General features: G+C 43.9%; 1 protein-coding gene across 3 annotated transcripts in view; it reads left to right on the top strand.

Annotated features, from left to right (window-relative positions):
- rabgap1l (RAB GTPase activating protein 1-like) overlaps positions 1-16,726 on the top strand; it is a 252,872-nt gene that overhangs the window by 30,260 nt on the left and 205,886 nt on the right. For all 3 annotated transcript variants that reach the window (XM_078407465.1, XM_078407464.1, XM_078407466.1), the window contains exons 8-11: positions 8,036-8,102; positions 8,850-8,952; positions 10,660-10,826; positions 15,670-15,838. In XM_078407465.1, coding sequence (XP_078263591.1) covers positions 8,036-8,102; positions 8,850-8,952; positions 10,660-10,826; positions 15,670-15,838 — 506 coding nt within the window. The remainder of the gene's footprint in view (positions 1-8,035; positions 8,103-8,849; positions 8,953-10,659; positions 10,827-15,669; positions 15,839-16,726) is intronic.

Raw genomic sequence — 16,726 nt, 5'->3', positions numbered from 1 at the left:
AATTGATATAGTTCCTATTAAAGTTGTTCAGCTGCAGTAAAGATGTATTTGTTTTGACTTTTGTTGTTTTTTCTAATAGCCTGCCAGATGGTGCTTTGTATAAAATTTCACACCCCTTGCTTTGCTATCATGAGCCTGTGATATCTTGCCCAGGCTAATGTGAAATTGAAAGCAGGCAAAATACTTTGATATATGCTTCCTGTGCACATCTTTAGTATAGGCTTCTGCCAGGTAGGCATTATGGCTGATTTCGTTTGCGTGCTTCCGATCAGCATCCTTTACCCTCTCTAGATATATTTTTGGATTATGAAGGAGCTGTGCCACAAAGATCAGGGAATTATGTGGAATATTTATCTGAGGGAGTAGATAAAGCCTCTGTCCTGCAACATTATCTTGATTTGGTTCAAGAAGAGTCATATCAAAATTGCAAATTCTCACAATGTAAATGATTACACATGAGGCAAGCTAAAAAATGATTTGTACCATACAAAATGCTGTACAGTTACTTTTAACAGTGAGTTCTGTACAGATATGTTAACCTAGATTGTACACCTAGAAGTCAGGCTTGAACTGGCAAAGATGTGACCGTACTACTAGTCAAGCTAAGTGTTTCCTTTGCAGCAGTTTATGTTAATAGGCTTACAAATCCATGGGTATAGTTTAAATCTGAGTGGCAGAACAAAATCAAACGTGTGTTTAAGCCATGCTCTTTTAAATCTGTCATGATTATTGTTTGGATATTGCTTGGATAATTCAGTAGGGACTAATATTGTGACTGACGAGAATCAGTTAGAGCTAGTTTCCTACTGATTAAAGTTAACCTTCAAAAAGGTTAATGCATGATCCAGCAATTACACAACCTTGAAGTTAACCATTAAGAATGAAGGGGTCAATCTTTACAGTGCAGGACGTGAGATATGAAGTGTTTTCTTGTATTTGTAGGAAGCTCTTCATGTTTACTATGAAGGTAGTGAGAGAACAAGTAGAAGCAGGAATAGGCCACTCAGGGACCTGGTGTCTGCTCTGCCATGAGATCACGATTGAAATTTTACCAGTGGGTCACTTTCCTCTGTGAACCCTATACTCCTTGATTCCTTACCATCTAAAAACCTGTTATAGAGCTGTACAGCATAGAAATCAGTTTCTTCAGCCCAACCTTGTCCATGCCAACCAAATTGCCTAACTGAGCTATTCCCACTTGCCTGTCGCTGGCCCATATCCCTCCAAACCTTTTCGTAAACATCATGTCAAGCTCAGTCTTGACAACATTGGCGATTGAGCCTCTGCAGATGAGACATCTTTGGAGGTTGAGAATTCCATAGGTTCACTACCTTTTGAGTGCAGTAAGGTTTTCTCATCTCAATCTGTATTTTGACATGGTGAATACTATCTCAAGAGACCCCATTGTTGGGAAACAGCTTCCCTGGATCTATTCTGTTTGCCATGTAAGAATTTCTGTACACATCTTTGAGATTCTGGACAGCACAAACCCCCGGTCTTCATCTCCTCTCACTGTGCAAACCTGCATCCCAGGGATCACTCTGATGAACCTTAGCTGAACTTCCTTTGTCACAAGTATATCCTTCCTTAGAGAGAGGGAACGACACTTGTACATCATATTGCAGATGCAGTCTCTATAAGGTTCTCTATATTTGCAGTAAAACGTCTCTCATTTCCTCAAATTCCTTGCAGTAAAAGCAAGCATCTATTTACTAAAACTGTAGTTTGTTTCTTTGTTCCTGAACTACAGTCAAAACGATACACGATAGCACAACAATTTTGGGCCCACCTTACTCACCATCGTCCTTTGGGGCTATGGATGCAGTTTCATTCAAATTGGTGTTATATTTTAAAAGTTATTCATATTTTAAAGTTTAAAAAACTGTGCATGCGTAGTTGGGGCCCCGTTGATCTGGCACTTGTAAGATGGCCGCCGCATCCGTGCGTGCGCAGAACAAACACGTTCGCTTCTGCGCAGTTGGGGCCTGTTGATGTTGGGTACGAGCAGGGCTCGGCTGCCTGTCCCTTGGGGGCAGGTTTGACTGCTCCACAGCGGCGGGAGAGCCGGGCCTGGTGCCGAGAGAAGCAGCCAGAGCCTGGGCCTGGACCTGATGTGACCGGGTAACCGTGAGCCTGAGGTGGGCCAAGGGGAAAGGCGGCAGCAGCAGCAGCAGCGGCGGTGAGGCTGGTCGTTAGTGGAGGTGGAGGCCGCTGGGCCTGTCCTCGGCCTCCCCGTCCCCCCACCTCTGCCCGGCCGGCTCAGCGCCTTCCCCACGCCCCCCAGAGTCCAGCGATGGTGGGAGAGCCGCCGCCATCTACCAACCGCACTGAAGATCCCTACACTGGGACGGGACAGGACTCTCTCCCCCCACCCCCGCTCCGCCAATGGCGGCCGCGGGGACCAGGAGGCGGGTTGCTACGCAACCTCTGTTAGGCGGCGTCTGGGCCGAGGGGGGGGGGGAGTGGGGGAGGGGTGGGGAAGGGGGGAGGGAGGGAGTGGGAATAAGGGGGGTTGAGGGGGATGGAGTGGGAGGAGAAGGGGGGAAGGAGGGGGGAGGGGGAAAGGAGGGGAGGGGGAGCAGAGGGGGAGGGAGGGACGGGGAGGGAGGGGGCTGAGGGAAGGAGAGGGGGAGGGGGGAGTGGGGAAGGAGAGGGGGAGGGGAGTGGGGAGGGAGAGGGAGGGGAGGGGTGCTGCACCAATGCAGTCAGGTTTGGGCTCAACGGGTCCACTTGGTCTAGTTCCATTTAAGTCTCGTGAGGTACAGGTAAAAATAAAAATCATTCACCTTCCAAATTGCCCACAATAGACAATAGACAATAGGTGCAGGAGTAGGCCATTCGGCCCTTCGTGCCAGCACCGCCATTCAATGTGATCATGGCTGATCATTCTCAATCAGTACCCCGTTCCTGCTTTCTCCCCATACCCCCTGACTCCGCTATCCTTAAGAGCTCTATCTAGCTCTTTCTTGAATGTAGTCGGAGAATTGGCCTCCACTGCCCTCTGAGGCAGAGAATTCCACAGATTCACAACTCTCTGACTGAAAAAGTTTTTCCTCATCTCTGTTCTAAATGGCCTACCCCTTATTCTTAAACTGTGGCCCCTGGTTCTGGACTCCCCCAACATTGGGAACATGTTTCCTGCCTCTAACATGTCCAACCCCTTAATAATCTTATACGTTTCGATAAGATCCCCTCTCATCCTTCTAAATTCCAGTGTATACAAACCTAGTCGCTCCAGTCTTTCAACATATGACATTCCCGCCATTCCGGGAATTAACCTAGTAAACCTACGCTGCACGCCCTCAATAGCAAGAATATCCTTCCTCAAATTTGGAGACCAAAACTGCATACAGTACTCCAGGTGCGGTCTCACTAGGGCCCTGTACAACTGCAGAAGGACCTCTTTGCTCCTATACTCAACTCCTCTTGTTATGAATGCCAACATTCCATTGGCTTTATTCACTGCCTGCTGTACCTGCATGCTTCCTTTCAGTGACTGATGCACTAAGACATCCAGATCACGTTGTACGTCCTCTTTTCCTAACTTGACACCATTCAAATAATAATCTGCCTTCCTATTCGGCAAATTTGCTAATGGTACTTTTAATCCCTTCATCCAAGTCATTGATGTATATTGTAAATAGCTGCGGTCCCAACACCGAGCCTTGCGGTACCCCACTAGTCACTGCCTGCCATTCTGAAAGGGACCCATTTATCCCCACTCTTTGCTTTCTGTCTGTCAACCAACTTTCTATCCATGTCAGTACCCTACCTCCAATACCATGTGCTCTAATTTTGCCCACCAATCTCCTATGTGGGACCTTGTCGAAGGCTTTCTGAAAGTCGAGGTACGCCACATCCACCGGCTCTCCCCTGTCAATTTTCCTGGTTACATCCTCAAAAAATTCCAGTAGATTAGTCAAGCACGATTTCCCCTTTGTAAATCCATGCTGATTCGGAACGATCCTGTTACTGCGATCCAAATGCTCCGCAATTTCGTCTTTTATAATTGACTCCAGCATCTTCCCCACCACTGATGTCAGACTAACTGGTCTATAAGTGATTGGTGTACAAGGACATACAATGCTTTCAAATCCCTCACCATTTAAAAAGGCCAGTGACCTTGCATCTCTCCTCATTATTTATCATCACATCACCGTGCTCCTGGTTATTCACTAACCCTGACTTACACTGCCTGCGTGCTCATCACAGCCCATACTGACACCTTGTGGTAGTTCCCCACTTTCTGAAAGGCTTTGTATGTCTTTGGTGAAAGCAGACGCAATATTTAATTTATCTGCTATTTCCCAATTCCCCAACATAATTTCAGTTCCATACTTCATGAGGTAATTATTTCCTTTTCACATATCTACCAAAGTTCTTACAGTCTGTTTTTATGTCTCTTACTTGTTCTTCCTATACTCTCTTTCCCTTCTCCACTGCTACACGGGTGGGTTTTAAACTAAATAATGGGGGGGGGGTTCAAATGGGATAGACAAGAATGTTAAAGGGAAAGAGAGTATAGGAAGAATTAAAAAACACCCCAGAATAAATGGGACAGAAAGCTCACGAAGCAATAGGAGAGAATGGCCAAGTGTAGTAGGAATCGATGTGGAAGCTGAGAAGAGCAAAGGATTAAAAGTACTAAATATGAATGCGCAAAGTATAAGAAGTAAAGTGGATGAGCTTGAGGCTCAGTTAGAGATTGGTAGATATGACATTGTGGGGATTACAGAGACGTGGCTCCAGAAGGATCAGGACTGGACACTGAAAATTCAGGGTTATACGTCCTATAGAAAGGACAGGCAGGTGGGCAGAGGAGGTAGGGTAGCTCTGTTGGTGAAGGATGGAATTCAGTCCCTTGCGAGGGGTGACATTGGGACTGATGATGTAGAGTCACTGTGGATAGAGTTGAGGAATTGTAAAGGTAAGAAGACACTAATGGGAGTTATCTACAGACCCCCAAACATTAGCCTGTTTCTAGGGTGTAAGTTGCAGCAGGAGTTAAAATTGGCATGTAACAAAGGTAATGCCACTGTAGTTCTGGGGGATTTCAATATGCGGGTCGACTGGGGAAAATCAGGTTGGTTCTGGACCTCAAGAAAGGGAGTTTGTAGAGTGCCTCCGAGATGGATTCTTAGAGCAGCTTGTATTAGAGCCTACCAGAGAGAAGGCAATTCTGGATTTAGTGTTGTCCAATGAACCAGATTTAATAAGGGAACTCAAGGTAAAGGAACCGCTTGGAGGTAGTGACCATAATATGATTTGTTTCAATCTGCAATTTGAGAGGGAGAAGGTTAAGCCAGGAATGTCAGTGTTGCAGTTGAACAAAGGGGACTATGAAGGCATGAGAGAGGAGCTGGCCAAGGTTGAATGGAAAGGGATCCTAGCAGGAATGACGGTGAAACAGCAATGGCAGGAATTTCTGGCCATAATCCAGAAGATGCAGGATCATTTCATTCCAAAGAAGAAGAAAGATTCTAAGGGGAGTAAGAGGCAACCGTGGCTGACAAGGGAAGTTAGAGATGGAATAAAACTAAAAGAAAAGATGTATAAGATAGCAAAGAGTAGCGGGAAGCCAGAGGAGTGGGGCAACTTTCAAAGGACAACAAAAGATAGCAAAAAGGGCAATACGGGCTAAAAAGATGAGGTACGAAGCGAAGGTGGCCAAGAATATAACGAAGGACAGTAAAAGCTTCTTTAGGTATGTTAAGAGAAAAAGATTAGTAAAGACAAATGTGGCTACCTTGAAGGCAGAATCGGGTGAAATTATTATGGGTAACAAGAATATGGCGGAAGAGTTGAACAGGTACTTTGGATCTGTCTTCACTAAGGAAGACACAAACAATCTCCCCGATGTACTAGTGGACAGAGGATCTAGGGGGGTAGAGGAACTGAAAGAAATTTGCATTAGGCGAGAAATAGTATTGGGTAGACTCATGGGACTGAAGGCCGGTAAATCCCCAGGGCCCGATGGTCTGCATCCTAGGGTACTCAAGGAGGTGGCTCAAGAAATCGTGGAAGCATTGGTGATCATTTTCCAATGTTCTATAAATTCAGGGTCAGTTCATGTGGATTGGAGGGTGGCTAATGTTATCCCACTTTTCAAGAAAGGAGCGAGAGAGTAAACGGGGAATTATAGACCAGTTAGCCTGACATCGATGGTGGGGAAAATGCTGGAGTCAATTATTAAGGAGTTAATAATGGCGCATTTGGATATCGGTAAAAGGTTTGGTCCAAGTCAGCATGGATTTATGAAGGGGAAATCCTGCTTGCCTAATCTTCTGGAATTCTTTGAGGATGTGACAAGTAAAATGGATGAAGGAGAGCCAATGGATGTAGTGTATCTTTCAGAAAGCATTTGATAAGGTACCACACGGGAGGTTGGTGAGCAAAATTAGAGCACATGGTATTGGGGGTAGGGTATTGACATGGATAGAGAATTGGTTGGCAGACAGGAAGCAAAGAGTAGGAATAAACGGGTCCTTTTCAGAATGGCAGACAGTGGCGAGTGGAGTGCCGCAAGGCTCGGTGCTGGGGCTGCAACTATTTACAATATATATTAATGATTTGGATGATGGAATTAGAAGTAACATTAGCAAGTTTAGAAGGGGAGCGGGGAGGGGGGGAGGGGAGGAGAGGGTGCTGCACCAATGCAGGAGAGGTTTGGGCCCAACAGGTCCACTTGGTCGTTTCAACAAAATCTGCCAACCTTTTGGTGTTCTGCGTAAGCTGAAGTCTTAAATTTGACCAGCTAAAAACCTATCATATAGAGTCTTGCAGCACGGAAACATGCCCTCTGGTCCAACTTGTCTATGCTGACCAAGTAGCCTAACTGAGCTAGTCCCACTGGTTTGTGTCTGGCAAATATTACTCAAAATCCTTTCTATCCATGTACCTGTTCAAGTGTCTTTTAAAAGTATTTTTACCCACCCCCACCACTTTCTCTAGCAGTTTGTTCCATGTATGCACCACTCTCTGTGTGAGTATGCTCCTCAGGTTCCTTTTAAATCTTCTCTCTCTAACCTATAGGCCTCTAGTTTTAGACTCCCCGACCCTGGAGAAAAAATTGGGGCTATTTACCTTATCTATGCCCTTCTGATTTTATAAATCTCTATAAGGTCACTACTCAGCCTCCTATCTTCCTGGGAATAAAAGACCCAGCCTCTCTTATTACTCAAACTTCCAGACAGGGTAATATCTTTTTTGAAGAAGGGTCTCGACCCGAAACGTCATCCATTCCCTCTCTCCTAGATGCTGCCTGACCTGCTGAGTTACTCCAGCATTTTGTGATACCTTCAAATTGTTAATATAAATCATGAACAAAAGAGGTCTCAGCACCAATCCCTTTAGCACACCATTTACTAAAGGACTCCATTCCGAAAAACAACCCCCTTCTACTTTAAGTGTAAGAAAATAACTGCAGATGCTGGTACAAATCGAAGGTATTTATTTCACAAAATGTTGGAGTAACTCAGCAGGTCAGGCAGCATCTCAGGAGAGAAGGAATGGGTCTACTTCTACTTTAAAGTCAATTTGGTTCCAATGTGCAAGCTCACCCTGGATCCCTTGAGATTTAACCTTCTAGATCAGCACATCATGTGATGCGTTTTTCAAGGCATTGGTAAAGTCCATGTAGACAATCCTCTTGATCACGTCAAACAAAGTTTAGTCTTAGCTCGGTCATTCCTCCTTCTCTCTGCTCCGGTCCAGCAAAAGTGACAGAAACTTGAAATAGCGAACCACCAAACTTAGGAATAGCTTCTTGTCCTCTGTTATCAAGGTTCTGAATGGTTCTTCCATACAGTACTGTCCGATCCACCACTACCCCATTGCGGGCATTGGACTTGGTCTATGGAACTGATGTGCAGAGATGTAGGGACACCATGGGCCAAACAATTCCCTGTGCAGTAAGAAAATATTAGAATATGAGACATAAATTTGGTGTCAACAGAAAGAGCATGAAGCATTAGCCCCAACTTTCCTCTTCTATTTGAAATGCTGTACGACAATTTCAATGTTTTGTGTTTTCCAGATGTTTTGGCATGCTCTTGAGTCCAGGGACAAATGTGCGGAACAGTGACATGCATCTGCTTGACATGGTGAGTTTGGAGTGAACAGACTTCTTATGAGATTAAATCCACATCCTTATGCTGAAGGGTGAACCATGACAGTTAGCCTGAGCGGAAGGTGGCTTTAATTGGTTAAACATAGTCCAGCAGTACAGTGCAGTACAGAGGGACTTCTCCAATGTCCATGCTACATGAAGCTCTAAGGCCAAGGTTCCTATTGCTGTCTAAGATATGGATATAATATTCCCTGGCACTTTCAAAGACAAGCAATTGTGTTCCCCCGCAACAAAAGTGAAATACTCCAGATGCCAAAAATCTGCAGTAAAAGCAGAGAATGCTGGAGGCAGTCAACAAGTCAGGAAGCATCTGCAGAATGTGAAGTGGTTCACAATTCAGGTCACGACCTGGGGAGAGGTGAATGGTTGTCATGAAGCAGAAGCCTCAGGGAAGCGAGGTGGGTGGAGGACAGGGAGACCAAATGACGAAGATAAAGTTGAACAAGTGATTGTGAGACAATAAAGGAAAACAAAACTATCTAGACGAATGTGAATAGGAGAGGGTAAAACATAATCCAAAATTAACAATGGACAACAATGAAGTCATTGTCACATAATGACATCGCTGCGGTGTGGCTGGTCATTTGATGTATTTACCTTTGATGGGACAAAGCTTCTTCAGCAGAGAGTGTGATTTTGGGATGTGGGATAGTGCTTGTCTTCACACATTTGACATTTGGCCTTGCACTATCTGCTCATGTTACTTTTGTTCTGTGTTCAGGAATCCATGGGAAAGAGTTCTGATGGAAAGTTCTATGTCATCACAGGGAGCTGGAACCCTAATGGTCCTGCCTTTCAGGCACTGAATGAAGAAACCCCCAAAGGTAAGAACACCTCATTCTCATCTGCTGCCTTTGGTAGTTGATGGAGGAGCAGGGAGGTTTGGGACGATGGGTTGAGAAATCATGGAAGATGATGGCTGAATACAAGAAACAATTAAAAGGGAAAATGGGGCATTACTCATGACTTATGGTTTGGGAATCATATTTATGTAAAGCTTTGACTTACTCCCATTCCTCCTGGGCACTCCAGCTTAGGAAGGATGTTTGGTCCTGGGGGTGGGTAGAAAGGATTCACTAGAATGTTATCTGATCTAAAAGGTTTAAAATGTGCAGATTATGTCAACATAGCTTGTATTCGGTGTAAAGGGTAATCTGTTTGAGGTGATTAAATTATTTCATAGAGTCATAAAGTCAAACAGCATGGAAACAGGCCTGGCGGCCCACTGCATCTATGCTGGCCAGCAGGCACCCAACTAAACTCATCTCTTTTTTTCTCTCGGATCGCCAACAATCACCCCCTCCCCAACTCCACCACCACAAATTCTCCTGCCACCACTTACAGTAGTCCTATCTTCCCTCCCTGCAGGGTGACTTGGACAGGTTGTGTGAGTGGGCGGATGCATGGCAGATGCGGTTTAACGTGGATAAGTGTGAGGTTATCCCCTTTGGCGGTAAGAATAGGAAGGCAGATTATTATCTAAATGGTGTCAAGTTAGGAAAAGGGGATGTACAACGAGATCTGGGTGTCCTAGTGCATCAGTCACTGAAAGGAAGCATGCAGGTACAACAGGCAGTGAAGAAAGCCAATGGAATGTTGGCCTTCATAACAAGAGGAGTTGAGTATAGGAGCAAAGAGATCCTTCTGCAGTCGTACAGGGCCCTGGTGAGACCGCACCTGGAGTACTGTGTGCAGTTTTGGTCTCCAAATTTGAGGAAGGATATTCTTGCTATTGAGGGCGTGCAGCGTAGGTTTACTAGGTTAATTCCCGGAATGGCGGGACTGTCATATGTTGAAAGACTGGAACGACTAGGCTTGTATTTGGAATTTAGAAGGATGAGAGGGGATCTTATTGAAACATAAGATTATTAAGGGGTTGAACACATTAGAGGCAGGAAACATGTTCCCAATGTTGGGGGAGTCCAGAACCAGGGGCCACAGTTTAAGAATAAGGGGTAGGCCATTTAGAACGGAGATGAGGAAAAACCTTTTCAGTCAGAGAGTTGTAAATCTGTGGAATTCTCTGCCTCAGAAGGCGGTGGAGGCCAATTCTCTGAGTGCTTTCAAGAGAGAGCTAGATAGAGCTCTTAAGGATAGCGGAGTCAGGGGGTATGGGGTGAAGGCAGGAACGGGGTATTGATTGGGAATGATCAGCCATGATCACATTGAATGGTGGTGCTGGCTCGAAGGGCCGAATGGCCTACTGCACCTATTGTCTATTGACTCCCATTGTTCTGCACGTGGCAGCATCTGGATCAGACTACCCTGTGGAACTTTATCCTCTTGGATTTCCAACAATCACCCGCCACCATTGATTCTCCTGCCGCTACTTACAGGAGCCAGTTAACATCATTCAGCACAACTTTGGGATCTTTGGAATCTTTGTTCCTCTGTGCAAAGTGTCTCCAGCACCTGATAGAACAGTTTATGGAATAGTTGGGCCAAATGGCCTCTCGCTGTGCTATATGACTCTATAACTTTTATTACAATAAAGGTTGACTAATTATAGCTTGGATTTGTTTTACTTGCAGATGTGAGAGTTTACATGACAGTGGCAGTGGACTTGGTGATCACTGAGGTGGTGGAGCCAGTTCGGTTTCAGTTAGAAACCGTAGTCCGTGTGTATTCAGCAAATGAGAGGTTTTGGTACTTCAGTCGAAAGACCTTCACCGAAGTATTCCACCTGAAGCTGAAACAGGTAGGGCCAAAGGACCTGTTTCCATGCTACATAGCTCAGTGACTATGACTGGAGAAGTACCATCAAGTACACACTAACTTGCAACCAACCTACATTCATTCCATTTTTTTATTCTCTCCACATTCTCTTCTCTTTTGTGAGTTTAGATCATAATGCATCAATATTTAAGCGCAACTCATCACAATAGGTGTTATTTATTGATGTTTGACATTGCATTCAATGATGTAATGCTATAACCTGATATAAAATCAGGTTAATGCTTCTAACATCCAAAGGTCTCAATTTCCATCCCAGTTAAAATTATAAAAACCAGGCTTCACTAACTTTGGCTCAAATTCCCGCGAACTTCCTCTCGTCAATAAAACCAATCAGCTCTATGTGCCACAACATACTTTCTTTTGTCCCATTGTGCTATTGAGGCGATGTTAGATGTCACTTATGAAGCAGAAAGACAGCAGCCACCATCTGCCAACCCCAGGTGGCAATAACGCAATATTAAGGAAATCCTACATTGCCAGAGGTGTCATATTTCAGATGGGACATCAAATCTGGGGCATCCCTGCTCAATGTCATAGAACCCATGGCTCCATTGCAGTGCTTATTATCATTTTACTATCTGAGGAATCTTGACGTGTCGAATTGGCTGCTGAGGTTTCTGCACTGTTTCTAATCTCAAGGGGCTGACAAATAGCTGAAAGCAAATGATTCAACACCCACCAAGTTGCTGCCCTTAGTTGAATTCCAACAAAGTGGCGCAGCGGTAGAGTTGCTGCCTTACAGTGCCAGAGACCCGGGTTCAATCCTGACTATGGGTGCTGTCTGTACGGAGTTTGCACATTCTCACTGTGTTCGCATGGGTTGTCTCCAGGCGCTCCGGTTTCTTCCCTCATTCCAAAGACGTGCAGGTCTGTAGGTTAATTGGCTTCTGTAAATTTTCCCTCGTGTGTAGGATAGAACTAGTGTAAGGGAGATCGCTGGTTGGTGAGCTGAAGGGCCCGTTTCCACGCTAAACTAAACTAAACTAAAAACAAATTCAAAACTTTAAAAAAATGCTTATCAAGTTGGCATTCTGGACTATATGTATTGACTGTGAAGTCCTTTAACAGGAGCTTGGAAGACAAGCTGTAAAATTATTGAACAGAGGAGGGCAGTGTGGTCCAAATTTAGTGGAATCTGCGGACTGTTGCAGAAGATCCCATTGGAGGTGATTTACTTAGTATCTGAGGCAGTCAGTATCAACAGTGCATCCAAGACTTGTAAGCAAGGAAATCAATTCTCATTTAGTCAAGTTAGTAATTTTCATCCTTTGCGTTATAACTAGCTTATGACTTATGCCAATGTGAGTAAAATCCAAGTCTTGCCTATTGTTATGTCAACATGTCCTTGTTTCTTTCATACCTTTTGTACTTTATTTTTTCCACTCTCTTTTTCCTGTCAAACCCTTTCGTAGTTGTCCGTGTACTTGCCCCCCTTGGAATTTGTTGTTTTGGTTTTCCATTTTCCCTGCCCGCTCATCTCTCTGTTTCTTTTGCACTGCTGTGTGAATGCATGTACTTGTATTTTCTGCACTACATCGGAAGAGGGTTAAGAGTATTTTCAGATATATTGAATGGACCAATGAAATTCTTACTTGCTACAGCTTTATAGGCACATTAACGTTACAACAACAAATAAATATGCAATAATTAATAATACAATAGATTGCCAGTAATACTTGGTAACCTGACCATAATAATACAAGCCGAAGTGGGAAGTGAAGTCTAAACAAAGTCCATAATAGATCGATGCTGAGGTGGGGTTGTGCATGTAGTTCCAGAGCCTGATAGTTGATGGGAAGAAGCTTTTCCTCAAACTGGAGTTCACAATTCTCAGGCTTCACAATTCTTTCCAATGATAGCAGTGAGATGAGATTGTGGGCAGAGTGGTATGGGTCATTGACAGTAGCTGTCCTCTTGAGGCAGCACTTTCTGTAGATTGCTTTGAAGGTGGGGAGGTCAATACTGTAATGAACCAAGCAATGTCTGCCAGTATCTACAGCATCCTTCGTTCTTGGGTGCTTGACGTATTGACCTAAGGCAATGATGCAACCTGACAGCATGCCACCCACTGTACACATGTAGAAGTTTGAATCTCAAGCCCCTGAGGAAGTATAGGTGTGATGTGCTGGACCCAGGACTGAAGTCAACAATGAGCTCCTTGGTATTACTAACGTTGAAAGTAAGATTGCCGTTTTGGCACCATTAATCAGATTATCGAACTTCCTCCCATAGTCTTGGCTCATCGTTACCCGTTATTTGTCTGACAACAGTGGTATCTTCATCATATTTCTGGATAACATTGGAACTGTGTCTGGGTATGTAGTCATATGTATAGGGAGAGTAGAGCAGGGGACTGAGCACACAACCTTGAGATGCCCCTGTGTTGATGGTCATTGAGGAAATTGCCAATTTGTCTGATTGAGGTTTGCCGATGAGGTTCTAATTGCACAGGATTGAGCAGCGACCCAGTCTGAATTTGGTGATAGGTTTAGAGGTGTTGAGCACTGAGCAGCAGTCGATAAGCAACAGCTTTGATGTGCGTGTTCTTGTTGTCCAAGTGGTCCCATGCAGAATGGAGCATCAGTATTGATCTGTTGGCGTGGTCGGCAAATTGCAATGGGTTCAGGTCCTTACTATGGCAGAAGTTGATACATTCGTAACCAATCTCTCAATGCACCTCATCATCATGGATAGCAGTGGCACCAGCCTGGAGTGTCTGAGCCATGTCACTTTGCTCTTCTTGGGCACTGGTATTACGGCTGCCCTTTTAATGCAGATGGGGACCTCGGACCGTAGCAGTGAGAGGTTGAAAATGTTCACAAAAACTCCACCCACGCAAGTTTCTCAGCATCATAAAAGCCTTTGACTCAATGAAGAGGGAAATGGAGCATGATTCCTCAGCTTGGCTGCCCCCAGAAATTCATTACCATTCTTTGCCACACAAAGACAATTAAGCCATAAGTTTCCATCAACAGACCCACAACAGACCAAGCCTATTGCAGACTGGGGATAGCAAGGATATGTGTCATTGCAGGGTCCTCTTCTTAATTCTCTGCTGCAATATTGCTTTCTGCTGGATTGGAGTTAATTGATCAGGTGAATGAGAAACTGGTCAACTTTGTCTCCACTCTTCTTCTAAATAAATAAAGATATATCTATATCCCAATTGTGACCCTGAACTCTCCGGCTTTAAACCCACCTTGAACAACATTATCAATAAATGACTTAACTTTTAAGCATTTAAACCTATATCTCTCTGTAACACTATGAACACAGCAAATTTGCAGATGACACAAACCATTAGCAAATTTGCAGATGACACAAAGCTGGGTGGTAGTGTGAACTGTGAGGAAGATGCTATGAGGTTGCAGGGTGACTTGGACAGGTTGTGTGAGTGGGCGGATGCATGGCAGATGCAGTTTAATGTGGATAAGTGTGAGGTTATCCACTTTGGTGGTAAGAATAGAAAGGCAGATTATTATCTGAATGGTGTCAAGTTAGGAAAAGGGGACGTACAACGAGATCTGGGTGTCCTAGTGCATCAGTTATTGAAAGGAAGCATGCAGGTACAGCAGGCAGTGAAGAAAGCCACTGGAATGTTGGCCTTCATAACAATAGGAGTTGAGTATAGGAGCAAAGAGGTCCTTCTGCAGTTGTACAGGGCTCTAGTGAGACCGCACCTGGAGTACTGTGTGCAGTTTTGGTCTCCAAATTTGAGGAAGGATATTCTTGCTATTGAGGGCGTGCAGCGTAGGTTTACTAGGTTAATTCCCGGAATGGCGGGACTGTCGTATGTTGAAAGACTGGAGCGACTAGGCTTGTATACACTGGAATTTAGAAGAATGAGAGGGGATCTTATTGAAACATATAAGATTATTAAGGGATTGGACACGTTAAAGGCAGGAAACATGTTCCCAATGTTGGGAGAGTCCAGACCCAGGGGCCACAGTTTAAGAATAACAGGTAGGCCATTTAGAACGGAGATGAGGAAAAACTTTTTCAGTCAGGGAGTTGTAAATCTGTGGAATTCTCTGCCTCAGAAGGCAGTGGAGGCCAATTCTCTGGATGCTTTTAAGAGAGAGCTAGATAGAGCTCTTCAGGATAGCAGAGTCAGGGGGTATGGGGAGAAGGCAGGAACGGGGTACTGATTGAGAATGATCAGCCATGATCACATTGAATGGTGGTGCTGGCTCGAAGGGCCCAATGGCCTCCTCCTGCACCTATTGTGTATTGTCCTTGATGTCAGCAAGACGGAGGAGCTAGTTATTGACGTTAGAAAATCAAATGGTGTACATGCCCCAATCAGCATCAGGTGAAGATGGTCAGAACGTAAATATTACCAACAACCTGTCTTGGGTAAATCAAGAGGCAGACATTGATAAGGAAATCCACCACCAAAGAACCAGCAGCTAAACTGTAACAAAGTGTCACAAACAGATGTGAGAATATACAGGTAATCGTATCCTGGTTTAACGATCATGTTATTGTGATCTGTTGAAATTAGTTTATGTACTTGTGCTACGGAATATTGGCAGATATGCGGCTGGTATTTTACAAACTAGAAGATGTATAATATCTAAAACTATTACGATTATTGTACCATTTTGGTGGCTGACCATTTTCATGTCAAAAATTCGGGGAGAAGGCAGGGAGATGAGGTTGAGAGGGAAGAATACATCAACCATGATCGAATGTTGGAGCAGTCAATGTGCCAAATAGCCTCATTCTGCTCCTATGCTTTATGGTTTTAATGCCCCCAAAAGGGGATTGCCGTGTTCCAACAGCTTATTATTTTTCTGTTGCAGTCAGAGGTCAGACACCACGCTGGTAGTGCTGACACCATGTATGAGGTGGTGTCCCTGCAGAAGCAATCTGAGAGGGATGGAACTGCACCTCCTGCAACTGGCTTCATGCTGTACCTTGGGAGACAGACCAGTGTGACTCTTTCTCCTCAGGATGATGAGGAAGAGAAAGGTACGTAAAGAAGTTTTGAAAAAGTTGTTATTTAGTAGAACTGTGGGTAGAATATTTGTCTGAAAACATGATATTACAGGATGTTGGATGTACGCTGCGTGCTTATGCATGTGATTATGTTGAAGCCTCTGGAGAATTAAAGAGTCTTGGATATAAAGCCCCCAAGCCTTCCAATGTAATATTGATTTATTTTGAATTGGATATCATTTTTGACCTGCAGAAATATTGACTGAAAAAGCAGACATGAGGCAAAGTGACCAATTGAGGACAAAACAGTAAACATTGAGAAATAATTTCCACCATAAGTGTTGGTCCTGGTATTTGCACGGTATAACTTAAGGCTTTCAAGAGTTTGATGGTAAAACAATAATACAAAAAGTAGAGTAGGAAAAAACTGAGGCGGGTTTATACCACAGATAGACACAAAGTGCTGGAGTAACTCAGCAGATCTGGCAGCATCTTTGGAGAAAAAGAATAGGTGACTCAAAGTCTGAAGTCTGAGGTAAGCGTTCTGACCTGAAAGGGGCAATAGAATTATAGCAGTAGAAATGGGAAAGAGCAAAAAGAAACAGGTGTACAAAAAGATGAGCTATAATGTTAAAATGTGCCCTGAATAGTTTTGCATCATTAATTAGGCATATATTGATCTCACAGAGGCTAGTCGGCAATACATCATGAGGAAATTAAAATTGGATAACTTTGAACATATGAATGATATTGTGCCAAAGCATCATAACAAGTTGTTGATTTGTAAACTGAAATTGTAACTCTTTAAATGAATAGGAATGATTAAAACAATTGAATTTCATTATTTTATAGATATGTTTCCAAGTTCCTCATGAATTTGTTTAAAAAATGGTAATGAGTTTCATATTAAGTATTAGTTTT

The sequence above is a fragment of the Rhinoraja longicauda genome, chromosome 11 (genome assembly GCF_053455715.1).
Source record: "Rhinoraja longicauda isolate Sanriku21f chromosome 11, sRhiLon1.1, whole genome shotgun sequence".
Lineage (NCBI taxonomy): Eukaryota > Metazoa > Chordata > Chondrichthyes > Rajiformes > Arhynchobatidae > Rhinoraja > Rhinoraja longicauda.
This window is presented reverse-complemented; position numbering and strand designations above follow the sequence as displayed.